Source organism: Oncorhynchus mykiss, chromosome 2, assembly GCF_057628025.1.
Source record: "Oncorhynchus mykiss isolate SJ-2025 chromosome 2, ASM5762802v1, whole genome shotgun sequence".
NCBI classification, from domain to species: Eukaryota; Metazoa; Chordata; class Actinopteri; order Salmoniformes; family Salmonidae; genus Oncorhynchus; species Oncorhynchus mykiss.
In genome coordinates this window covers 42,569,345-42,596,107 of record NC_143023.1, presented here as the reverse complement: position 1 = coordinate 42,596,107, position 26,763 = coordinate 42,569,345, and the positions used below count along the sequence as shown (strand labels likewise).

Sequence of the window (26,763 nt, the reverse complement as noted above, 5' to 3'; positions counted from 1 at the left end):
ACGGGCTCGTGAGTGGGGCACGGCAATCTGGGAGGCAAGGGCTGAGTGTACTAACCAGTATCAGGACTTTAAGGAGGAGATGATACGGGTTTTTGATCGATCTGTTTTTGGGGAGGAGGCTTCCAGGGCCCTGTCTTCCCTATGTCAAGGTAATCGATCCATAACAGACTACTCTATTGAGTTTCGCACTCTTGCTGCCTCCAGTGGCTGGAACGAGCCGGCTTTGCTCGCTCGTTTTCTGGAGGGTCTCCGCGCAGAGGTAAAGGATGAGATTCTCTCCCGGGAGGTTCCTTCCAGCGTGGATTCCTTGATTGAACTCGCTATTCGCATTGAGCGACGGGTTGATCTTCGTCACCGAGCTCGTGGAAAGGAGCTCACGTTCTCCGTTGCCCCCCTCTCCGCATCACTACCATCTTCCTCTGCCGGCTCGGGTGCTGAGCCTATGCAGCTGGGAGGTATCCGCATCTCGACTAAGGAGAGGGAACGGAGAATCACCAACCGCCTCTGTCTCTATTGCGGTTCTGCTGGTCATTTTGTCACTTCATGTCCAGTAAAAGCCAGAGCTCATCAGTAAGCGGAGGGCTACTGGTGAGCGCTACTACTCCTGTCTCTCCTTCAAGATCCTGCACTACCTTGTCGGTCCATCTACGCTGGACCGGTTCGTCAGCTTCCTGCAGTGCCTTAATAGACTCTGGGGCGGAGGGCTGTTTTATGGACGAGACCTGGGCTCGGGAACATGACATTCCTCTCAGACAGTTAAGGGAGTCCACGGCCTTGTTCGCCCTGGATGGTAGTCCTCTCCCCAGGATTCAGCGTGAGACGCTACCTTTAACCCTCACTGTTTCTGGTAATCATAGCGAAACCATTTCTTTTTTAATTTTTCGTTCACCTTTTACACCTGTTGTTTTGGGCCATCCCTGGCTAGTTTGTCATAATCCTTCCATTAATTGGTCTAATAATTCTATCCTCTCCTGGAACGTCTCTTGTCATGTGAAATGTTTAATGTCTGCTATCCCTCCTGTTTCCTCTGTCTCTTCTTCACAGGAGGAGCCTGGTGATTTGACAGGGGTGCCGGAGGAATATCACGATCTGCGCACAGTGTTCAGTCGGTCCAGGGCCACCTCTCTTCCCCCACACCGGTCGTATGATTGTAGTATTGATCTCCTTCCGGGAACCACTCCCCCCCGGGGTAGACTATACTCTCTGTCGGCTCCCGAACGTAAGGCTCTCGAAGATTATTTGTCTGTAGCTCTTGCCGCCGGTACCATAGTCCCCTCCTCCTCTCCCGCCGGAGCGGGGTTTTTTTTTGTTAAGAAGAAGGACGGGTCCCTGCGCCCCTGCATAGATTATCGAGGGCTGAATGACATAACAGTGAAGAATCGTTATCCGCTTCCTCTTATGTCTTCAGCCTTCGAGATCCTGCAGGGAGCCAGGTTTTTCACTAAGTTGGACCTTCGTAACGCTTACCATCTCGTGCGCATCAAGGAGGGGGACGAGTGGAAGACGGCGTTTAACACTCCGTTAGGGCACTTTGAATACCGGGTTCTTCCTTTCGGCCTCGCTAACGCTCCAGCTGTCTTTCAGGCATTAGTCAATGATGTCCTGAGAGACATGCTGAACATCTTTGTTTTCGTTTACCTTGACGATATCCTGATTTTTTCACCGTCACTCCAGATTCATGTTCAGCACGTTCGACGTGTCCTCCAGCGCCTTTTAGAGAATTGTCTTTTTGTGAAGGCTGAGAAGTGCTCTTTTCATGCCTCCTCCGTCACATTTCTCGGTTCTGTTATTTCCGCTGAAGGCATTAAGATGGATCCCGCTAAGGTCCAAGCTGTCATTGATTGGCCCGTCCCTAAGTCACGCGTCGAGCTGCAGCGCTTTCTCGGCTTCGCGAACTTCTATCGTCGTTTCATCCGTAATTTCGGTCAGGTGGCAGCTCCTCTCACAGCCCTTACTTCTGTCAAGACGTGCTTTAAGTGGTCCGTTTCCGCCCAGGGAGCTTTTGATCTCCTCAAGAATCGTTTTACATCCGCACCTATCCTTGTTACACCTGACGTCACTAGACAGTTCGTTGTCGAGGTTGACGCGTCAGAGGTGGGCGTGGGAGCCATTCTTTCTCAGCGCTCCCTCTCTGACGACAAGGTCCACCCTTGCGCGTATTTTTCTCATCGCCTGTCGCCGTCGGAACGTAACTATGATGTGGGAAACCGCGAACTGCTCGCCATCCGCTTAGCCCTAGGCGAATGGCGACAGTGGTTGGAGGGGGCGACCGTTCCTTTTGTCGTTTGGACTGACCATAGGAACCTTGAGTACATCCGTTCTGCCAAACGACTTAATGCGCGTCAGGCGCGCTGGGCGCTGTTTTTCGCTCGTTTCGAGTTTGTGATTTCTTATCGTCCGGGCTCTAAGAACACCAAGCCTGATGCTTTATCTCGTCTCTTCAGTTCTTCAGTAGCCTCCACTGACCCCGAGGGGATTCTCCCTGAGGGGCGTGTTGTCGGGTTGACTGTCTGGGGAATTGAGAGGCAGGTAAAGCAAGCACTCACTCAAACTCCGTCGCCGCGCGCTTGTCCTAGGAACCTTCTTTTCGTTCCCGTTCCTACTCGTCTGGCCGTTCTTCAGTGGGCTCACTCTGCCAAGTTAGCCGGCCATCCTGGCGTTCGGGGTACGCTTGCTTCCATTCGCCAGCGTTTTTGGTGGCCCACCCGGGAGCATGACACGCGTCGCTTCGTGGCTGCTTGTTCGGTCTGCGCGCAGACTAAGTCCGGTAACTCCCCTCCTGCCGGCCGTCTCAGGCCGCTTCCCATTCCCTCTCGACCGTGGTCTCACATCGCCTTAGATTTTGTCACCGGACTGCCTTCGTCAGCGGGGAAGACTGTTATTCTTACGGTTGTCGACAGGTTCTCTAAGGCGGCTCATTTTATTCCCCTTGCTAAGCTTCCTTCTGCTAAAGAGACGGCACAAATCATCATCGAGAATGTTTTCAGAATTCATGGCCTTCCGTCAGACGTCGTTTCGGACAGAGGTCCGCAATTCACGTCTCAATTTTGGAGGGAGTTTTGCCGTTTGATTGGGGCTTCCGTCAGTCTCTCTTCCGGCTTTCACCCCCAGTCTAACGGTCAAGCAGAACGGGCCAATCAGACTATTGGTCGCATCTTACGCAGTCTTTCTTTTCGCAACCCTGCGTCTTGGTCAGAACAGCTCCCCTGGGCAGAATACGCCCACAACTCGCTTCCTTCGTCTGCGACCGGGCTATCTCCTTTTCAGAGTAGCCTCGGGTACCAGCCTCCGCTGTTCTCATCTCAGTTCGCCGAGTCCAGCGTCCCCTCCGCTCAGGCTTTTGTCCAACGTTGCGAGCGCACCTGGAAGAGGGTCAGGTCTGCACTTTGCCGTTATAGGGCGCAGACTGTGAGAGCTGCTAATAAGCGTAGAACTAAGAGTCCTAGATATTGTCGCGGTCAGAGAGTTTGGCTCTCCACTCAGAACCTTCCCCTTAAGACCGCTTCTCGCAAGTTGACCCCGCGGTTCATTGGTCCGTTCCGTATTTCTCGGATCATTAATCCTGTCGCAGTGCGACTTCTTCTTCCGCGATATCTTCGTCGCGTCCACCCGGTCTTCCATGTCTCCTGTGTCAAGCCCGTTCTTCGCGCCCCCGCTCGTCTTCCCCCCCCCCATCCTTGTCGAGGGCGCACCCATCTACAGGGTCCGTAGGATTTTGGACATGCGTCCTCGGGGCCGTGGTCATCAGTACCTAGTAGATTGGGAGGGGTACGGTCCTGAGGAGAGGAGTTGGGTTCCCTCTCGGGACGTGCTGGACCGTGCGCTGATCGATGATTTCCTCCGTTGCCGCCAGGTTTCCTCCTCGAGTGCGCCAGGAGGCGCTCGGTGAGTGGGGGGGTACTGTCATGTATTGTCATGTTGTGTCTTGTTTCTGTCCTCTCCCTTCACCCTGTCTCCCTCTGCTGGTCGTTATTAGGTTACCTTTTCTCCCCCTCTTTCCCCCAGCTGTTCCTTGTCTCCTCCTAACTACCTCGTCACCCCTTTTCCCACCTGTTCCCTTTTTCCCTCTGATTAGTCCTCTATATCTCTCTCTGTTTTTGTTCCTGTCTTTGTCGGATTCTTGTTTGTGTTTTTCATGCCTGAACCAGACTATCGTCATGTTTGCTGCAACCTTGTCCTGTCCTGTCGGAATCTGCCGGTCCATCTGAGCCTACCTATGTTTTGTTATTAAAGAAGTTCTGTTTACGTTAATTCGCTTTTGGGTCCTCATTCACGCACCGTAACATTAGCCTTTTGTTAATCACCCTGTCATCTCAGATTTTGAAAACATGCTTTACAACCAAAGCAAGACAAGCATTTGTGTAAGTTTATTGATAGCCTAGCATAGCATTATGCCTAGCTAGCTGCAGGCAACCTGGTCACGAAAATCAGAAAAGCAATCAAATTAAATCGTTTACCTTTGATGAGCTTCGGATGTTTTCACTCACAAGACTCCCAGTTAGATAGCAAATGTTCCTTTTTTCCAAAAATATTATTTTTGTAGCTGAAATAACTCCATTAGTTCCTCACATTTGGCAGAGAATTCGACCGGAAATTGCGGTCAAGACAACTCCGAAAAATATTCCAAATTATCTCCATAATATCGACAGAAACATGGCAAACGTTGTTTATAATTAACCCTCAAGGTGTTTTTCAAATACCTATTCGTTAATATATCAACCGGGACAGGTGTCTTCTTAGTAGGAAAGAGAGAAACAATGGCTGCATTTGTCCCTTATGCACAAAACACTCTGAGAGACTCCAGCTGACCACTGACGCAATGTTGACGTCCAGGCTCATTTTTCAAAATAAAATCCTGAAACTATGTATTGTGACACTAGACACATTAGGGAAGCCATAGAAAAAGGAATCTGGTTGATATCTCATTCACTGCTCAATAGGGATGCATAGGAACGCAGAGCTTTCTAAAGAAGAGTATTTTCCTGATTGGATTTCTCTCAGGCTTTCGCCTGCAATATCAGTTCTGTTATACTCACAGACAATATTTTTACAGTTTTGGAAACTTTAGAGTGTTTTCTATCCTAAGCTGTCATATGCATATTCTAGCATCTTGTCTGGACAAAATATCCCATTTACTTTGGGAACGTTATTTTTCCAAAAATGAAAATTGTGCCCCCTAGTTTCAATTATTAAATAAAGGTGAAATAAATCAAATTAAAATAAAAACCCTTCCCAGAAGAGTGGAGGCTGTCACAGCAGCAAAGGGGGAGCCAACTCCACATTAATGCCAATGATTTTGGAATGAGATGTTCGATGAGCAGGTGTCCACATACTTCATTGCAAAACAATGTGTTTTAATCAGTTATTTGGAGACATGAATATAGTATAGTTTTATGTAAAAAAGAATAGCAATGTTTTTATGTTTCACTATTTTTAGGATGGTCCTCCCTTCTCTTGTTGTACCATTGAGGTTGGTGTTACTAGTTAAAATCAGAAGCTAAGTTATTTTACTCTCACTGTTAACAACTTTATCAAGCCTAAAAATATGAAACGCCCCTACCCCCCCCTTTCGCCCTCAGAACAGCCTCAATGGATGGACTCTACAAGGTGCCAAACGCATTCTCATTGTCACGTTCTGACCTTAGTTCTCTTGTTATGTCTTTGTTTTAGTATGGTCAGGTCGTGAGTTGGGGTGGGTAGTTTATGTTCCTTTTTCTATGTTGTGGTTATGTGTTTGGCCTGGTATGGTTCTCAATCAGAAGCAGGTGTCGTTCGTTGTCTCTGATTGAGAATCATACTTAGATAGCCTTTTCCCACCTGTGTTTTGTGGGTGATTATTTTTCCGTGTCAGTGTTTGTTCCACACGGGACTCTTTCGTTTATGCACATTGTTATTTTGTATTTCAGTGTTCAGGCAAATAAACATCATGAACACGTGCTGCGCATTGGTCCGATATTTCCTACTCCTCCTCAGACAACGATCATTACATGTTGACTCCAATGCTTGCCAAAGTTGTGTCAAGTTGGCTGGATGTCCTTTTGAGTGGTGGACCATTCTTGATACACATGGGAAACTGTTGAGTGTGAAAAACCCAGAAGCATTGCAGATCGATTCTGTTAATTGTTTGCTTGTTATTTGTCATTCGTGTCTGATATTTCCATTTTGGGATAGTTGTTCTGTTCACTGGAGTAGGATTAAAACAGGTTAATATGCCCCACCAACGTAAGACAACTGTACAGAAATAAGTAAATAAAATCAATGATTAGAGAATAGTCAGATTAATTGATACATGACACGGATATAGCAGGAAGATGGCATAGCAGGAAGACCAAAGAATCAAGAGTTCAAATCCCAGATGAGGACAGATTGAATAGTAATTACTGTATAAATGAACATGCACAATGTAATCATGTATGTCGTAGTGTGTCAAATATACAGGTTGAAAACAATGTGTGTGAGTATCCCTAACCTTACCAACACAATGTAAGAATGGTTCCAAAGTTGTAACTTGACATATGAATACATTAAATACGATTTGCAAGCATGCAACTCAATTTGAGGATAAATGCAACACAATCACTAAACTTTGGACTGGTGAATCTTCTTCTGTGAATAAAAATTACATTTGCCCATGTCTAAGGGCTCCCGCGTGGCGCAGTGGTCGAAGTCAATGCATTTTTAGCTGCAAGTTGTGTCAGTCCAGTCCCTGGTTAGAATCCTGGCTGTGATGGGAAGTTTCATAGTGCAGTGCACAATTGGCCCAGCGTCGTCCGGGTTTGGTCGGGCTACGCCATCATTGTAAATAAGAATTTATTCTTAACTGACTTGCCTAGTTAAATAAAGGTTACATTTGCACACTCTGCGTTTTGTAACATATAACGTGCCAAAATGGTTTGTGGTTGTAAATTCGGGGTTGCACATACGAGCTTCTTGCTGCGGTCCAAAGAACTGGGAACTTTGAAATCTCAGACTTCCAACTTCAGTGCCTTCAAAGACAAGTGGTAACTGAAAATAAAACTCAGACTGGGAAATATCTTTTGAAAGGTCATCCAACTCAGAATTCTATGTCGGAAACTCCGGCATCATTCTATAGCTCTGACTTTCCGACCTGAAGATCACCGTAATCATGATTTGAGCTTTTTTTTTTTACAGAGTTCCCAGTTGTCCTGAAAGCACCAATAATAATAACTAGAGACAGCCTCTCCAAGATGCCCGATTGTTGTTTAAAACGCAATCTACCCACGGTTGCATATACCAATTCGTGGCTGCCGCCATCTTGCTAGTTTCGATTTTACTGGGACTACTCTGCCTGTGCACTAATACATGAATAGCATGAGCCCGAGCATCTATAAGGTCTTATTTATGCATACATGTAAGCAATGACATGAGAAATATATATATCACAAGCATGAGTGCGGGAAGCTTTTGGGCATTCTGCCAGTGTTGCCAGGGACATGGATCTGCGTGGCTGAGACAAGTTTGAGGAAGGTAAATCTGTACCACAGTGACCACAACCACTTAAAAAATGTAAGGAGTTGTATGTAAGTAAATTAATGAGGACCAAATCAAATGTGCACAAGCTAGCTTGACATGGGCACCTCAGGAGACCTAGCAGTTGTATATTTTCTATTCAACACAATGCAATCACAACAATTCATAGGACTTGTTACAAAATGAATGATGAAAAAAGTTTCTGAAAAAGCTTTGCAGTTATGATTCACTGTCTTCTTGGTAAGCAACTCCACTGTAGATTTGGTCTTGTGTTTTAGGTTACTGTCCTGCTGAAAGGCGAATTAATCTCCCAGTGTCTGTGGGACAGCAGACTGAAACAGGTTTTCCTCTAGGATTTTGCAGCATTCCATAAATGTTTTATCCTCAAAAACTCCCCAGTCCTTAACGATTACAGGCATACCCATAACTTGATGCAGCCACCACCATGCTTGAAAATATGGAGAGTGGTACTCAGTAATGAGTTATACTGGATTTTCCCCAAACAAACACTTTGTATTCAGGACAAAAAGTGAATTGCTTTGTCACATTTTTTGCAGTATTACTTTAGTGCCTTGTTGCAAACGGATGCATGTTTTGGAATATTTACACATTGTACTGGCTTTCTTCTTTTTACTCTGTTAATTAGGTTACTATTGTGGAGATGTTACAATGTAATATTTAGTTTCTCCTATCACAGCTATTAAACAATCTAAGTGTTATGAAGTCAATGTTGGCCTCATGGTGAAATCCCTGAGTGGCTACCTTCCTCTCCGTCAACTGAGTTAGGAAGGACGCCTGTATCTTTGTAGTGACTGGGTGTATTGATACACCATCAAATGTGTAATTAATTTCACCATGCTCAAAGGGATATTCATTGTCTGCTTTTAATTTTTATTTATTTATCTACCAACAGGGGCCCTTCTTTATGAGGTGTTTGTGATTAAATCTGTGTTGGAAATTCACTGCTCGACTGATGGACCTTACAGATAATTGTATGTGTGGAGTACAGAGATGAGGTAATCATAAAAAAATCATGTTAATCACTATTATTGCACATAGAGTGAGTCCATCCAATGTATTATGTGACTTGTTAAGCAAATGTTTACTCCTGAACTCTAGACTTGCCATAACAAAGGATTTGAATACTTATTGACTAAAGACATTTCAGTTTTAAATTTTTAATTGATTTGTAAAAATGTTTAAATACATAAATCCATTGTATATGCTAATATATTCCTATTTATCTTTATTCTTTTATATATGTAATCTGTAAATAGTTCAATAACGTTTTCATTTGTTCTAGACAAATGCCATGAAGACTTCCAGTGGTGTCAGGTTACGTACCGACTGCTGCTGGTCCACTGTCTATCAGTTCACCTCAGTTTATAAGAGGGTGGAGTTCAACGTTTAACATTGCAACCCTGAGCTATTGGTGGAGGAGGAACTCCACTTTATATGACTACAGGATGTGATTAGAGATTGGTCGCAGAGTTACAAAGCAATCATATCATAATACTGTATAGAAGGAAAATTCCACAGCTAATAACCAGGGGTGCAACTTTCACTGGGGACGGGGGGGACATGTCCCCCCACAGTCGGAAGTTGCATTTTTGTCCCCCCCAGTTTTCTCATTGGATTGTGATACAAAACGAGGCAACGTTGTGCTTTAGGACCATGGAGACCCCTCAGAGCGGTCGGGTAGGCTGTTTGGAGTGTTTATTCGGGGGAAAAAATGTCATAATAATAATTCCAAAGTTGTGCTCCTGGTAATAACTGATAACTATACTGAACAAAATGATTAGCCCAACATGCAATTATTTCTATGATTTTACTGAGTAACAGTTCATATAAGGAAATTCATTAGGCCCTAATCTTTGGATTTCACATGAATGGGCGTAGCCATGGATGGGTCACCCACTGCGGAGCCAGGCCCAACCAATCAGAATGAGCTTTCTCCACAAAATGGCTACATTACAGACAGAAATACTTCTCAATTTCATCACCTGTTCGCGTGGCTGGTCTCAAACGATCCCGCAGGTGAATAAGCCAGATGTGGAGGTCATGGGCTGGCGTGGTTACACGTGCTCTGCGGTTGTGAGGCCGGTTGGACGTACTGCCAAATTCTCTAAAAGGTCATTGGAGATGCCTTATGGCAGAAAAATTAAGAGTAAATTATCTGGCAACAACTGGTGGACATTCCTGCAGTCAGCATGCCAATTGCACGCTATCTCAAAATTTGGGACATATATGGCATTGTGTTGTGTGGCACTAACTGCACATTTTAGAGTGGCCTTTTATTGTCCCCAGCACATGGTGCACCTGTGTAATGATACTGCTTTTATAATCAGCTTCTTGATATGCCACACCTGTCAAGTGGATGGATTATCAGAAATGCTCACTGACAAGGATGTAAACCATTTCTGGGATCTTTTAATTGAGCTCATGAAACATAGGACCAACACTAAACATGTTGCGTTTATATTTTGGTTCAGTAATTATGAGCAGATATTAAATAATGGCTGTTGTGTCCTCCAGTCTCTGTGTCTGGGGCGTAGTGTCTATCAACAGGATGCAGATATCATCGGCCTGAAGGAGGAAGAGGAGTTACTGGGTGATAAGGGATGCATGTCAAAATATATTGGGATGAGGATTGTAGTGAGCAGACTATGTCATTGTAAATCAGACACTTAGTTGTGCAACTAGAACGATACTGAATAAATACATCCACATCTACCATTATGAGCAAAAAAAACATAGGAGAGCTCTCTTGCTTGTGTTGAGTTGAGAATCATCAGAGAATACTGACCACTTCATTAGAACTTGATCAAGAAGGCCGCAATATCCACGTGCTGTAGAGGACATACGAGGAGAGGAGAAGTGACAGAGAAGAGGCCAGGAGAGACAGAGGGAAGGAGCGAGAGATTTAACCTCATCATGACTTGCCCAAAGACTGATGATATCCAAGCTGTTCCATATCTAGGATTTTCACAAGGTCACTTTCATCACAGTGTGGGTGTTTTGACAGAAACCAGTAGTCCAATTCAGAGTTACCATTTGGATTATTTTCTGTAGGAAAGGGACCAACAACAGTTTTAAAATAACTTTCAGAAAAGAGTATGTTAGATTTACACACAAGTACCATTGGCAATCAAAATGTAGAGAGTAGAATATAACATTTCATCTTTGTATTTAACCAAAGTGCTGTACTACTTACTGCACCATTGGTGATCTGCTGCATGGTTTGTCATATTGGATCCTCTGCTCAGCTGTGGGAACATCGCCTGGTGACGTCATTGGCCTGCAGCTCCACTGTAGTCAGCCAGGTATTTCTCTGGTTGAGAGGCAAGGAATCAGCAGCGGTGGCATCATTGCTTAGAGACTGAAACACACAGGAGGACCTCAGGTAAGGGCATGTGAACACAAATGGTAAACGACACTCACGCCAATAAACAGCACACCAGTGGCACACAATATCAGTAACAATGGAGCAGTAATCATAGTTCAATGTTCATAGTTAAATTCACAGTCGATGTACAATAACTACTCACTCAGTAATGTGAAATAGTTAGGTTGCAGCTGTGACAGTGACGACAGACGCACCTGGATCCAATTTACTGACTGTAAATTGCTCTCAATAAAAGCGTCTGCTAAATGACCACCATGTAAATACAAAAATGAACACTTGCAAAGCACTCTGGGTATTTTTTTAATGTGCTCTAGCCCTTAACAAGACCCAATTCTGTCAGGCAGGACCAAATCGGAACCAACCCTAGGCAAGTCTATGTTTGGGCCAAATCAGGGCCGGTCCAGACCGGACCAAATCTGAACCAAACAACGTCTGTGGTTATAGTCGTCTATACATTTTCTCACATATTCACAGTCCACCGGTTTAAGAAAGTACAAAACATAATATATGTTTACGTTATTAACCTACAGTGCCTATAGGTATTACCCCCTTGGACTTTCACATTTCATTGTGTTACAAAGTGGATTCAAATTGATTTAATTTAGATTTTTTTCATGATCTACACAAAATATTCCAAGCAGAAACATTTTAAAGTGGAAAAATTATTCTAACATAGAAATTCATAAAAAGATAAAACAATAATACATATTGATTGGATAAATATGCATCCCGAGTCAAAACATGTTATAAACACCGTAATCAGTGATTAAAGCTGTAAGTCTTTTTGAGTAAATCCCAAAGAGCTGTGCACATCTGGATTGTGCAATATACTTGACAAAATTGTGTGTGTGTGTTTGGAACAGTAAAAGACCCTCAGGGTGGCATGCAGGCAGTTATTTTTGTGTAGCTAAAAATATCACGGAGTCAGTCAAGTCAACCCATGATCATTTTCAGTCAAGTTACCCTAAAGGTCGGCAGATGGCGATATTGAAGTATGCTATACACTAATATCCCTTGTGGACTGGTTCGTACATAAAACATTCTCCATTCAGGCTGCATACTTTCTTTATGAAACACCATTTTCCACCACCATGCTAGAGTGGCTAATGCTACTTCCTGATGTTGCACCCCTCGTTCAGCCAGGGGTAAACAACAGACTGCTGCAACCTGAATGGGTGAACGTGATTCGCAACATCCGGATCTAGCATTCCTAGGCATTAGCCACTAGCAAGGTGGTGGAAATGGTGTTTCATAAAGAAAGTATGTATATTTTACCAGCTTTCACAGCTTTTTATCCATAAAATTTAGGTAAGGAGGAAAATCGACGCCTTTGTAGTCGGATTGGAGAATGTTTTATGTATGAACCGGTCCACTAAGGATACAAGTGTATAGCTGGCTGCATGTGTTCCCTTTGGGCGGTAAGAGGAAACGGCTCAATATCGCCATCTGCCGGCCTTTGGACTAAGGTCAAGTCAAGTGGGAACTTTTTACACGGAACGGAACTTTATTCACGGAGTAGTTTCAGTGCTGCACAATAATGGCATCTGTGGAAAAGGCACATGTGGAGAACTCAGCAGGGATGTTAGGTACACGAAGTATTTTTCTTAGAATTGTTCAAAAGAAGTAGCCAGCTAGCGAGATGATTAACCTTGTATCGTTTGTCTCTCCCAGACCCAAGCTGGTAGCTAGGCTAGCTATAGCATTGGCACTAGCATGATCAGATAATATATGGCTGCACGTTAGGCATAGTTGGCTAGCGTTAGGTATCTAAAAAGTTACATTTACATTAAACCCTATGAAGTTAAGTACAGATCAACTAACTAGCTAGCTACAGTACTTGCTTTCATTCGTCTTCACTCTGCATTTGAAACGTCAAATGGCATTAACGTTAGCTAGACTATGCGATGTAACTTGGCTAACATATGGAGCTAACTTAGATAATTGGCTAGAAAGCTGTCTGTAAGCCACACATTTGATCGAATCAATAGTTAATATAGTTAATAGTTCATGAATCAATAGATTGTAGCTAGTGTTTTACAGAGAAGCATGAATAATGATAATATTAGAGGGTGTTAAATGTCTATTAGGTTAAGCTAGATATGAAGTGGCAGAGCTAAATTGTTTTGAATTTGCAACCGATTAGGCCTAGCTATTATTTGTATAAGACAATATGATAAATGCCTTGTTTTCACACATCAGAAGAGCCCCAGGAGGACCACAGCGCTGAGAGTGATGATTCTGACAGAGGGAGCGATGGAGAGGGATCAGAGGTTGAAGGAAGTGAAGAGGAGGATGGGGAGGGTGAAGGGGAGAAAGAAGATGGTGAAGGCAACAGGGAAGTAGATGATGTAGACACCAACCCCAATGCTGGATGGGCGGAGGCCATGGCCAAGATTCTGCAGAAGAAGACACCGGAGAGCAAACCCAGCATCCTGCTGAAGAACAAACAGCTGGACAAAATGAAGGAGAAGGAGAAGAAGGAGAATCTGGAGAGGAAGAAACAGGTACTGTGTGTTTTTTCATGTCTGTAAATGTTTGTGTGCATAGTCCTACTTGATTGTTTTTGGATGTACCTACCTGTATGTCAATTTCTTGCTTTAATGAAAACCGGTCTTAAACTGATGCTGGTTATTGAAATCAGATAGATGATTGCCTGATAACAGAAATGGCCTAAGATCAATTCAGCTGGAGTTGACTTGCACCCTAGACATTTATTCAGTACAGCTTGCCTGTATGTGTGTGCATAATTACTTTTTTCCTGGCTGACAGACGGATAAAAAGCGAGCATGGGAGATGATGTGTCGAGAGAAACCAGACTTAGTAAAAGACCGAGAGAATGAGAGGAACCTGCAGAGAGTTGCTACCAGGTACATACACACTTGTGTGCTGCTTACAAACCTACAGTGCCTTCAGAAAGTATTCACATTCCTTTACTTTTTCCAAATTTAAAGCCTGAATTTCAAATTGATTACATTGAGATTTTTGGTCTCTACAAATTAATTTAAAAAATGAAATGCTGAAATGTCTTGAATCAATAAGTACAGTGCATTCGGAAAGTATTCAGACACCTTTACTTTTTCCACATTTTGTTACGTTACAGCCGTATTCTAAAATGTATTAAAAATAGTTCTCCCCCCCCCCCAATCTACACACAATACCCCATAATGACAATGCAAAAACAAGGTTTAGAATTTTTTGCAAATGTATATTAAAAAAAAAATGCAGAAATGCCTTATTTACATAAGTATTCAGACCCTTTACTCAGTACTTTGTTGAGGCACCTTTGACAGTGATTACAGCCTTGAGTGTTTGGTAGAACGCTACAAGCTTGGCACACCTGTATTTGGGGAGTTTCTCGCATTCTTTACTGCAGATCCTCTCAAACTCTGTCAGGTTGGCTGGGTAGCGTCACTGCACAGCTATTTTGAAGTCTCTCCAGAGATGTTCGATCTGGTTCAAGTCGGGCTCTGGCTGGGCCACTCAAGGACATTCAGAGATTTGTCCCGAAGCCACTCCTGCGTTGTCTTGGCTGTGTGCTTAGGGTCTTTGTCTTGTTGGAAGATGAACCTTCGCCTCAGTCTGAGATCCTGAGTGGTCTCCCAGTCCCTGACGCTATTTAACCTTTATTTAACTAGGCAAGTCAGTTAAGAACAAATTCTTATTTACAATGACGGCCTAGGAAAAGTGGGTTAACTCCCTTGTTCAGGGGCAGAACATTTTTTTTGTCAGCTCAAGGATTCGATCTAGCAACCTTTCGGTTACTGGCCCAACACTAACCACTAAGCTAGCTGCCGCCCAATGCTTCACCGTAGGGATGGTGCGAGGTTTCCTTCAGACGTGATGCTTGGCATTCAGGCCAAATAGTTCAATCTTGTTTCTCATCCTTTAGGCGCCTGTTGGCAAACTCTAAGCAGGCTGTTTGGCCGGGCAGCCAGCTCTAGGAAGAGTCTTGGTGGTTCCAAACTTATTCCATTTAGGATTGATGGAGGCCACTGTGTTTTTAGGGATCTTAAATGTTGCAGAAATGTTTTGGTACCCTTCCCCAGATCTGTGCCTCAACATAATCTTGTCTCAGAGCTCTACAGACAATTCCTTTGACCTCATTGCTTGGTTTTTGCTCTTACATGCACCGTCAACTGTGGGACCTTATATAGACAGGTGTATGCCTTTCCAAATCATGTCCAATCAATTGAATTTCCCACAGGTGGACTCCAATCAATTTGTAGAAACATCTCAATTTCGAGTCTCAGCAAAAGGTCTGAATACTTATCTAAATAAGGTTTCTGTTTTTGCTTTGTCGTTATGGGGTATTGTGTGTAGATTGAGGAATTTGTATTTATTGAATCTATTTTCAAATAAGGCTGTAACATAACGTGGAAAAAGTCTAGGGGTTTGAATACTTTCCGAATGCACTGTATTCAACCCCATTGTTATGGCAAGCCAAAATAAGTTTAGGAGGGAAAATGTGCGTAACGAGATAAGTTGCAAGGACTCACTCTGTGCAATAATAGTGTTTAACATAATTTTTGAATGACTACCTTATCTCTGTACCACACACATACAGTTATCTATGACCTCCCTCAGTTGACCAGTGAATTTCAAACACAGATTCAACCTCTGAGACCAGGGAGGTTTTCCATTGCCTCGCAAAGAAGGGCACCTGTTGGCAGAAGATTACTTTTAATATCCCTATTGGATGGTGTATCAATACACCAAGTCGCTACAAAGATACAGGTGTCCTTCCTAACTCAGTTGCCAGAGAGGAAGGAAACCGCTCAGGGATTTCACCAAGAGGCCAATGGTGACTTTAAAACAGTTAGAGTTTAATGGCTTTGATTGGAGAAAACTGAGGATGGATCAACAATGTTGTGGCTACCCCCACAATACTAACCTAATTGACAGAGTGAAAAGAAGGAAGCCTGTACAGAATACAAATATTCCTAAACATGCATCCTGTTTGCAACAACACACTAAAGTAATACTGCAAAAAATGTGGCGAAGCAATTCACTTTTTGTCCTGAATACAAAGTGTTTGTTTGGGACAAATCCAATACAACACATTACTAAGTACCATGCAGCATATTTTCAAGCATAGTGGTGGCTGCATCATGTTATGGGTATGCTTGTAATCGTTAAGGACTGGGGAGTTTTTCAGGATTAAAAAATAAACAAGAATGGAGATGAGTACAGGCAAAATCCTTTCCGTCAGACACTGGGAGACAAATTCACCTTTCAGCAGGACAATAACCTAAAACACAAGGCCAAATATACACTGAAGTTGCTTACCAAGAAGACGGTGAATGTTCCTGAGTGGCCGAGTTAGTTTTGTTTTAAATCTGCTTAAATCTATGGCAAGACCTGAAATGGTTGTCTAGCAATGATAAACAACCACCTTGACAGAGCTTGAAAAATTTAGAAAAGTATAATGGGCACATATTGTACAATTCATGTGTGCAAAGCTCTTAGAGACTTACACAGACAGGCTCACAGCTGTGATCAATGGTGATAATAACATGTATTGATTTAGTGGTGTGAATACTTATGTAAATAAGTTATTTTTGTATTTCATTTGCAATAAATGAGCGAATATTTCAACAACAAAAAATTAACTTTGTTATTATGGGGTTGTGTGTGTAGATGGGTGAGGGGGGGGGGGCACTTTAAACCATTTTGAATTCAGGCTGTAACACAAAATGGAATTCAAGGGGTATGAATACTTTCTGAAGGCACTGCATATCTCTTAATGATGATAGTGCCTACCAGATGAAGATGGGGATAACAAAATTATTAAATCAGGAAAAAATCTTGTGCATTATGATTTATGCTAAATATAAGCATCACAAAATATTACAATTAATCTTAAAGTGAATTGGCTTGAAATTCTACCAGAAAAACAGTGTCTTGTGTGTACCTCTCTTCACAGGGGAGTAGTACAGCTGTTCAACGCTGTGAGGAAGCACCAGAAAACAGTGGATGAGAAGGTGAAGGAGGCGGGCGGCTCGGAGAGGAAGAAGGCCAAGCTCCTCTCCTCTGTCTCCAAGAAAGACTTCATCAACGTGCTGCGGGGCACAGAGGGGGGCAGCGAGGTCGTCATCAAGACAGAGAGACAGACGGTGAGTTTCATCCCCCTCTCTCTCCCACTATTGATATGTTGTTTTCCCGAAGTTGGTCTTCGGGCAGGGGTTAAAGTCGTCATGTGTCGTCGTCGCCCCCCCAAGAACTGTCCACATTTATTTTTTCTCAGCCAACAAGACAAGTAAACCAACATTAAAATCACTAGCCTATGTCAATTTTCTATACCCTATAGTAATAAAGTTAACCTAATCTATTGGTTAGCTTGTCGTTCTGTGTGAGAAATAAATATTTGAAACAGACTCTGGGACAGTTGTGGGACGATAGATCCCAAATTCATACAACCACTACACAATTTTTTTTTTTTTTTTTTTAAAGCAACAGAAGATTTCGATAAACTATGATTTTTTACATTATAAGCAATGCGCACACGGCAGTAGGCTTTGCGCAAATGTTCCGAATGTTCCAACCCAAAAGTAAAGTAAAGAAAAGTAAAGACGCCTTCATAAAAAATGACTTGAGTAAAAGTCTAAAAGTATTTTGTTTTAAATCTACTTCAGTATCAAAAGTAAATGTAATTGCTAAACTATACTTAAGTAAAACTATGAATTTTTTAAAATTCCTTATTAAACAAACCAGATGGCAAGATTTTCTTGTTTACATTTTTTTACTGATAGCCAGGGGCACACTCCAACCTACACATAATTTACAAACTAAGCATTTGTGTTTAGTGAATCTGCCCGATCAGAGGCAGTAGGGATGACCAGGCATGTTCTCTTGATACATTTGTGAATTGGACCAGTAAAAAGTAAATTATTTTCTTTAGGAATGTTAAAGTTAAAGTTGTCAAATATACATTGTAAAGTACAGATACCCCCCACCACCACAAATAAAAACGATTTAAGTAGTACTTTAAAGTATTTTTCCTTAAATACTTTACACCACTACCAACATGCAATTAGCAGGAATACACAGTTCTCAATGCACATGACAGCGGTTTCATGTGACGGAGATTAAAATATCCGTTACAAATGTAGAAAGCATGCAACAACTTGCATGGGTTGCTAATATGACTAGGATTGTTCCTTTGGCTAATTAATAATGAAAGAAAGTTGATTTGAAAACCAATAGAACATGAGAGAAATGCTGTTTTCAGTGGCGTATGAAGAAGTGGGTCTGCTTTTGGTAAGGCTTCTTTGAAACAAGTTAAGACATGCCTCATAAAATTACATAAACCATCCGTTTTTTTATTTTTTATTACGTTGATGGTTAAATAGTTTCAAAATGCCAATTGCTGAAACAGTCAATGCACAGCAATTATGGGAAAAGCACGTTTGAAAGCCCAAATTATAATTTTTTAAGTTAATTATTATTAATAATAACAATCAGGATGTGTCCAATGGGGCAAATGCAGAAAAACAACCCCCATGCTTCAGCCTATGTATTTATATCCACTATGTCTCATCAGTTGGGCTACAGGTGATAATGCTTATTGCTGATAATATAGACCTTTCATGCTCAACTTGGGACCTCGAAGCCAGTTCCACAGCTTTTTTTCATTGTTCCCCTCAAGTCGAGGACTGATTTTAGATCTGGGACACCAGGTGTGTGCAATTAATTATCAGGTAGAATAGAAAAACAGCAGTCTGGACCTAATAGGGTAAGAGTCCTGATGTAGACAATGCATGGTCCAATATAAAAATATTTTTTACTAGTATGTTATTGGGCTTATTTATTGAGGTGGAAATTATATTTTGGATGTGGTCAGCATCATTTTATTTTCATTCGTTTTGGGTAGAATGTCCTTTTAAAAAGTCACCAGAACTGAGCTTGTCAATTATCATGGGGAGGACACTGGACCCCCTAAACAAGGTGACTGGAATTGGTCAAACTCGCAGTTTAGTACATATAGAAAATTATCCTCTTTCCCTAAAAGCATGATGGTCATGACTTGTTTTTACATGAAAGGGGAAATTAACTTGGCCCCGCAGACAATCGAGCTGAGATCGATTTATGTTTCAGTCATGGGATAATTTTTTTGCTTTAAACACCTGTCTTCGCGTTTTTTTTTTTGCTCTTAATCGTCTATTGGTCAGGGGTCCATACGAGATAAGCTTTAAAGAGTCAATGTGTCCTTTCTGTTTCCATTAATTGTATTGCAACTAGGGCAGTCCCCGACTAAAATAAATCTTGGCCGACCAAGAGGAGTCTGTTCTTTCAGTCCAAATTTTAAATATTGTTTTTTTCCATATACAGTATAGACGCATCCTATGTGTTTTAATATAATCAATTATATGCACTGAGCTTGTCTGATGCTTTAAGCGAACATGTTTGATGAAATAATTAAGACACACAAATGATTAGAGGGAGTCCGCCGGCAATTGATTTGATTGCCGGGCCTGGCTCAGACTTGCTGGACTGTGTTATAATTTGTATTAAAGACTGTGACTGTGTGACAAGCACACGTTGTCTCTCTCTTCCCTGCTGCAGCGACCAGCACAGAACATCAACAGTGGGTATTGCGCTGTCCGTGTTTCTGAAGCTGCAACATAATTACAGCCATTTCTGACTGAAGTTATGTTACCGACATCCCTAATGTGTTAAGAAAAAACATTCCCTCAAGACCTTGCATTCTTTATGTGATACATGTTTGCATCGCATGCACGTGACCAATAGGGTCTGACCTATAGCATATCATAGGAACATCAATAAATTGCTTATAACAAACTCTGAACACCGTAACACGTGACAGCAAAATGGATGCAGAGGATGAGACAAACTCGAAACGGGGGGAATGTTTACTGATTGCTCTGGAGGTAGAAGTGAAGTCAGATGTGCGAAATAAAACCAGTTGTGGAAAATACCAGAGATCAAGAAAAAGAGGAAGTGCTACGTGCATTTTACGTGTGCCAAATGGGTGCTGTTAGATTACAATATCATTTCTGACCATTTGGAACAATGTAAACAACACTAAATCAATTATAAGCGTACCAGAGTCTGTTGTAAGGTTGTATTATTTTTTTAACCCATTACAGCAAAGACTAAAGTCGCATTCATTTGTGAGTACAATTTCCGAAGTTGAACGCTTTAGGCCTATTTATTGTTTATGTTAATTATTCAAGGGTCGCTTTATTATTTTATTTTAAAACTAAAAATGCATGATTGCATTTCAAATCGTGAATGACTCGCATGCTGTGTGATGACATGAACGAACAGATGATTGATTAATACAGTAGCCTATATACAGTGCATTCGGAAAGTATTCACGCCCCTTCCCCTTTCCTATATTATTTTACAGCCTTATTCTAAAATTGATTGAATTAACTTTTTCCCTCATCAATCTACACACACTACCCCATAATGACAAGGCGAAAACATGTTTTTAGAATTTTTTTGCAAGTTTCTACAAAATAAAAAAACGACCTTATTTACTTAAGTATTCAGACCTTTTGCTATGAGACTCAAAACTGAACTCCGGTACACTCTGTTTCCGTTGATCATCCTTGATGTTTCTACGACTTGATTTAGGTCCACCTGTTTTAAATTCTGTTGATCAGACATGATTTGGAAAGGCACACACCTGTCTATATAAGGTTGACAGTGCAGAAACCAAGCAATGTGGTCAAAGGAATTGTCTGTAGAGCTCCGAGACAAGATTGTGTCGAGGCATAGATCTAGGGAAGGATACCAAAGAATGTCTGCAGCTTTGAAGGTCCTCAGCAACACAGTGGCCTCCATCATTCTTAATAGGAAGAAGTTTGGAACCACCAAGACTTCCTAGAGCTGGCCGCCCAGCCAAACTGAGTAATCGGGGGGATTGGTCAGGGAACCCGATGGTCACCCGATGGGAGAACCTTCCAAAAGGATGACTGTCGGACAACCATTGGTGGAGTGCTGTTCCCCCGATCAGGCCTTTATGGTAGAGTGGCCAGGTGGAAGCCACTCCTCAGTAAAAGGCACATGACAGCCCGCTTGGAGTTTGTCAAAAGGCACCTAAAGTACTCTCAGACCATGAGAAACAAGATTCTCTTTGGCCTGAATGCGAAGCATCACGTCTGGAGGAAACCTGGCAACATGCCTACGGTGATGCTGGTGGTGGCAGCATCATGCTGTGGGGATGTTTTTCAGCGGCAGGGACTGGGAGACTAGTCAGGATCAAGGGAAAGATGAATGGATCAAAGTACAGAGAGAGCCTTGATGAAAACCTGCTCCAGAGCGCTCAGGACCTTGGACTGGGGCGAAGGTTCACCTTCCAACAGGACAGCGACCCTAAGCACACAGCCAAGACAATGCAGGATTGGCTTCGGGACAAGTCTCTGAATGTCCTTGAGTGGCCCAGCCAGAGCCCACCTTGAACCCGATGGAACATCTCCGGAAAGACCTGAAAATAGCTGTGTAGCTATGCTCCCCATCCAATCTGACAGAGCTTGAGAGGATCTGCCAAGAAGAATGGGAAAAACTCCCCAAATACAGGTGTGCCAAGCTTGTAGCATCATACCCAAGAGGACTTGAGGCTGCTTCAACAAAGGACTGAATAAAGAATCTGAATACTTTAAAAAAATAGGTAATATTTTTTTACTAGCAAACATTTCTAAAAACCTGTTTACCTTGTCATTATGGGGTACTGTGTATATATTGGGGTGAAAAAAACAATGATCGATTTTCGAATCAAGCTGTAACCTGGAAAATGAGTTCTGAATACTTGCCGAATGGCCTGTATTTATTGAAATATAGGCCTACAGTGCCTTCGTGAAGACCCCTTGACTTTATCTACATTTTGTTACGTTACAGCCTTATTCTAAAATGGATTAAATACAATGGTTTTTCTCAGCAATCTCCACACAATTCCCCATAATGACAAAGTGAAAAGTTTTTTTTTGACATTTTCGCTAATTTATCTAAAAGAAAAAACTGAAAAACCTTATTTACATACAGTCAAAAGTTTGGACACACCTTCTCATTCAAGGGTTTTCCTTTATTTTTACTGTTTTCTACATTGTAGAATAATAGTGAAGACAAACTATGAAATAACAAATATGGAATCATTTAGTAACCAACAAATCAAAATATATTTTAGATTCTTCAAAGTAGCCACCTTTTGCCTTGATGGCAGCTTTGCACACATTCTCTCAACCAGCGTCACCTGAAATGCTTTTCCCACATATGCTGAGCACTTGTTAGCTGCTTTTCCTTCACTCTGCGGTCCAACTCATCCCAAACCATTTCAATTGGGTCGGGTGATTGTGGAGGCCAGGTCATCTGATGCAGCACTCCATCACTCTCCTTCTTGGTCAAATAGCCCTTACACAGCCTGGAGGTGTGTTGGGTCATTGTCCTGTTAAAAAATAAATTGTATTCCCACTAAGCGCAAACCAGTTCGGGTGGCATATTGCTGCAGAATGCTGTGGTAGCCATGCTGGTTAAGTTTGCCTTGAATTCTAAATAAATCACTGACGGTGTCACCAGCAAAGCACCATCACACCACCACCTCTATGCTTAATGGTGGGAACCACACATGCAGAGATCATCCGTTCTACTCTGCTTCTCACAAAGACACCGCCGTTCGAACCAAACATCTCAGATTTGGACTCATCAGACCATCGGACAGATTTCCACCAGTCTAATGTCCATTGCTCATGTTTCTTGGCCCAAGCAAGTCTCTTCTTATTGATTTCCTTTAGTCGTGGTTTCACTATCCAACGTGGGAGAAAGCGCATTTGTTATAAGATAATATAATTTTTTATTAATGTTGCAGCATGGACTGTGCCATCCCCACAGCCTCCGCAATGGATCAGTCCACAGGTGTCTTGTACACCATGATTTTTGTTTTTTTGCTACTTCTCAACTGAAGAAATATCGGTCGACCAAACAATCGACCAGTTGACTAAATGGGGTCAGCCCTCTTTGCAACCCAATTCACCTGGTAAAATAAAGAATAAATTAAATTAACTATTTTAGCTTGGATATAGCATCTGATAGACTGATTCTCAAGCAAGAGGGTACTTGACTGAAGTAGTTTGATATGGTGGTAGTTATGGTGCAGAGATCCACTGTGTTGAATGGGAACATGGCCGTAAAGGGGAACATAGGCCAAATCCATCTCACAGCATCTGTATATAGTATATGTATATAGACACAATTGCTGCTCTCATAATAACAGCAGCACCATAGGGACAGTCTGTTGACATACATGTTCATATACTAACAGGGCCTCTGAGCTTCAGGGTTAGAGTGTCAGTGTTATTGCTGGGCTGGCACTGGGGATTGAAAGGCTTAGATTGATGTCAATCCCCAAACTACCATCTATTATGTCTGGAAAAATTTTCCCACGCACAAACAGGATTTTTTTCTTTTGACAAACTTGGGATTTTAACCGTAATAAACTGCGTAATGTATAAGGCAGGTCTGTAATAATTGCCATCAAAACAGCTTATTTAATTGCATATAATTGAATAAATACTCTCTGGAGTGTCCTGTTGTCTTAATTGTAGTTTCCCCTGATGTCCACTTGGTGGCACCGTTGGCTTTGGGATGTTGTGAAACTTTCTTGGAGACTATTGTTATAATTTTGTATTTATTTTTTATTTAACCTTCATTTAACTAGGTAAGTCAGTTAAGAACAAAGTATTATTTACAATGAAGGCCTATACTAGCCAAACCTGGATGACGCTGGGCCAATTGTGTGCCACCACCCTATTGGATTCCCAATCACGGCCGTTTGTGATACAGCCTGGATTCAGGGTGTCCGTAGTGACGCCTTAAGCACTGAGATGCAGTGCCTTAGACCAGACTGATGAGTTGGGAGTTATAGTGGTGGTCTATTCCTCTGTTTGACCATACACCTGAAGCGGAAATATATTTGATATAAGAAACAGATCATTTATGGATCATAAGTACCATCTTTGTAAAAAAAATATATATTAAAAAAAAGTGAATATATTTTGTTTGTGTATAGACTGGCAGGGAGGCAGAAGAGAAGCCAGCTTGGAGCGTGCTGAGAGACGACTTCATGATGGGAGCCTCCATGAAGGATTGGGACAAGGAGAGCGACGAGGAGGGGGGCGAGGAGGAGGCACCAGGGGGTGCAGAGGACTACAACAGCGAGTCGGACTGAGCAGACTGGCCCATCTGTGTAAGTATGTGTATGACTGAGCACACCCAGGAGTACACAAGACCGTGCCTTTGAGTCCACTGTGAGGAATGGAGCTGAAGGGTCCTGCTTCGCTGAGATCAGCTCAACCCAGCCTCCCTCTCCTCTTCCCACAGAGGTAGCCCTACCAGGCCCAAAGACTCCTCTTTTGAATTTTCTATATGGAACCAGGAGCTGAAGAAAGACTGGGGTCAAGGTCCTGTTCTGGCGCACAATTATTTACGGCAGGATCCCTAGTTTGTTTAATGCTGGTGCTCTCTGGCTTGTAAATGTCCCACTGAACATTTTTCTGTCTGAACTCTGTTGTATATAGACCTTTTTTTTTCATAACAGTTGCATGTCCCTCAATAAAAAGCCAGTTGATAAACATTTCCTTTTTCATTTTTGGGATTCGTTTGTGATTAGTTCTAATGTAGCCTTTCACTGAATACTAATTTAGTTATATTACTAGTTATAGCACTAGTTTATCTAAAGACTATCAATTTGTTTATACACTGTGTATAAAACATGCACACCTGCTATTTCCATGACAGACTGACCAGGTGAATCCAGGTGAATGCTATGATCCCTTATTGATGTCACTTGTTAATTCCACTTCAATCAGTGTAAATGAAGGGGGGAGACAGGTTAAAGAAGGATTTTTAAGCCTTGAGACAATTGAGACATGGACTGTTTGTGTGCCATTCAAGGGGTGAATGGGCAAGACACAAAAGATTTAAGAACTGAAACACTGCTGGGTTTTTCCCGCTCAACAGTTTCCCATGTGTATCAAGAATGGTCCACCATCCAAAGGACATCCAGCCAACTTGACACAACTGTGGGAAGCATTGGAATCAACATGGGCCAGTATCCCTGTGGAACGCTTTCGGCACCTTGTGGAGGCTGTTCTGAGGTCAAAAGGGGATTGGTGCAACCCAATATTAGGAAGTTGTAGTTAGTGTTTTGTACAGTATCTAGTTTATTTCATCAATTATATATACTGTATATATATTTGTATGTTCTGTGGTTGTAGTTATCATATGACAAACAAAATACATGGTAGACATGCTCCCTGTCTGTCAGAGAATATGAGATGCGCTACTTATGACCCCTCAGAGAGGAAATGTGTGTGTGCCAGAGAGCACGGAACAGCTGGTGACATAAAGATGCTGTCCCACTACATAAACTTCTCGTTTTGTGACGCTCACCCCGTTTTACACACTGCTTGCCTGTGTGTGTCTACTGGACGGTTGCCAAGGTGACGGCCCTCGCCTCGGAGTGACCCTGAGTGCCAAGTTGATGTGGAGAATGCCCAGTGGCAGTTTTGCTGACTCCTCTTTTCTCTCTCTCCATTTCTCTTCTTTTTTTTTACTCCCTCTCTTCCTGTCTGACCCTTGCCACACACATACAAGTAGTGGAAATATTTGCAGAGCGCCCTTATCGCCGCAAGGAGAATGCCGCCACGACTCAGCCGACCTGTCTCCACTGCGTAGAACGCTCATTTGTCATGGCAACACTGCGACCTGCCGCTATGGAATGCCAGGGCTCTCCTGGCTCTGTTGACACACTGCTAGAGAACCAGCCTGCTATGTCATCTCATCCTCTTCAGTCTATATGGTATTTCCCTCTGTCCCTCTTTATTAGGTCCAGCTGTCCCTTTGTTGCTCTAACTTGGGCCATGTTCATTAGGCACAGAATGGAAGGAGATGTAGGTAATCAGCAAGGCACTACCTGCATTTGCCCAATAAGACACTTGTTTTTGTTGTCCGTCCTTTTGTCGGTATGCCTAAATGAACACGACCCAATGGTTTTCCTGGGCCGTTGTACAGGGATTGTAGAGAAGGAGTTAATAATACAGGTTCACTGTGTGTAAAGGAATGATATAGGGTTATCTGCAGGTGCAGAAGGGGATTAAACATGACAGGGTCACTCACTACACATGTTTAGAGGGCTTCAAGTAATAATGGTGTTCTGTCTGTGTTACTGTACCGTATACACTGACTGAGGTCATGGTGTGTTCAACACAGTGAACAGGTGTTGGAGAGGACATGCAGGAACTGCCCTCCCTGTGTGAGATATCTACCTCTACTTCCCATGCACCTTACACACACACTCACACCTCTTGTTGGCCTAAGATGTCTGTGTGGGTACTGATTTAGTGACATCTGGTTTACACCAGTAAGGCTGGGCTCTGAGAGAGTTTCTGAGAGGCTGTCACAGCTGATGAATTGCAGGCTTTGGTTTGGGTGGAGTGGTGTTGGAGATGTGGGGGCAGGGTGAGAGGGGGAGGTTTGAGCAGAGACAGGAAAAAAGCCTTGGCAAAGGATGAAAACAGTGGGATTTTCTAGGGTGCGTAAATGTAAATCAACCTGGTGCATTATGACTGTGGGAGTGAGAATACAAGAACATAGATAAATCGAGTGGATGCGGGAATGTCCATGGACTCTCATGGCTGACACGGTACAGTCCCCCTAAGACAGGTGCAGGGATGAAGAGAGAGCTGTAGTGTACCACTCCCTAACAAAGACCCAGGGGAGAACCATTCTAAACATCCCCCATTTAAGAGCTGCATAAAGGGTTTAAAAAAGAACACCTTCAGTAGTGATGTCGTTTTTATTTAAGTTATTTAAACCTATGTGAAGCAGTATTCTTGCCAACTTCTGTC

General features: G+C 42.6%; 1 protein-coding gene and 1 long non-coding RNA gene across 6 annotated transcripts; one reads left to right on the top strand and one right to left on the bottom strand.

Annotated features, from left to right (window-relative positions):
* Positions 1-9,901: 9,901 nt before the first annotated feature.
* LOC149985106 (uncharacterized) lies at positions 9,902-11,995 on the bottom strand. The gene is made up of 4 exons (XR_016486697.1): positions 11,861-11,995; positions 10,706-10,870; positions 10,298-10,557; positions 9,902-10,077 (listed from the first exon to the last, which is right to left on the bottom strand). It is a non-coding gene; the product is annotated as an uncharacterized LOC149985106 (long non-coding RNA).
* Positions 11,996-12,040: 45 nt separating this feature from the next.
* On the top strand, positions 12,041-26,688 carry LOC110490149 (RRP15-like protein). 5 transcript variants are annotated; one of them, XM_090200175.1, is made up of 6 exons: positions 12,041-12,483; positions 13,097-13,401; positions 13,667-13,764; positions 16,821-17,010; positions 23,925-24,101; positions 25,514-26,688. In XM_090200175.1, exons 1-5 carry the CDS (start codon positions 12,435-12,437, stop codon positions 24,081-24,083), a joined length of 801 nt encoding a protein of 266 aa, XP_090056301.1. In that variant the 5' UTR covers positions 12,041-12,434; the 3' UTR covers positions 24,084-24,101; positions 25,514-26,688. The 5 variants fall into 5 exon arrangements, with proteins under 5 accessions (XP_090056301.1, XP_090056294.1, XP_090056291.1 ...); XM_090200168.1 differs by having other exon boundaries at positions 25,511-26,688; XM_090200165.1 differs by lacking the exon at positions 25,514-26,688 and adding an exon at positions 24,875-25,278.
* The last annotated feature ends 75 nt before the right edge of the window (positions 26,689-26,763 follow it).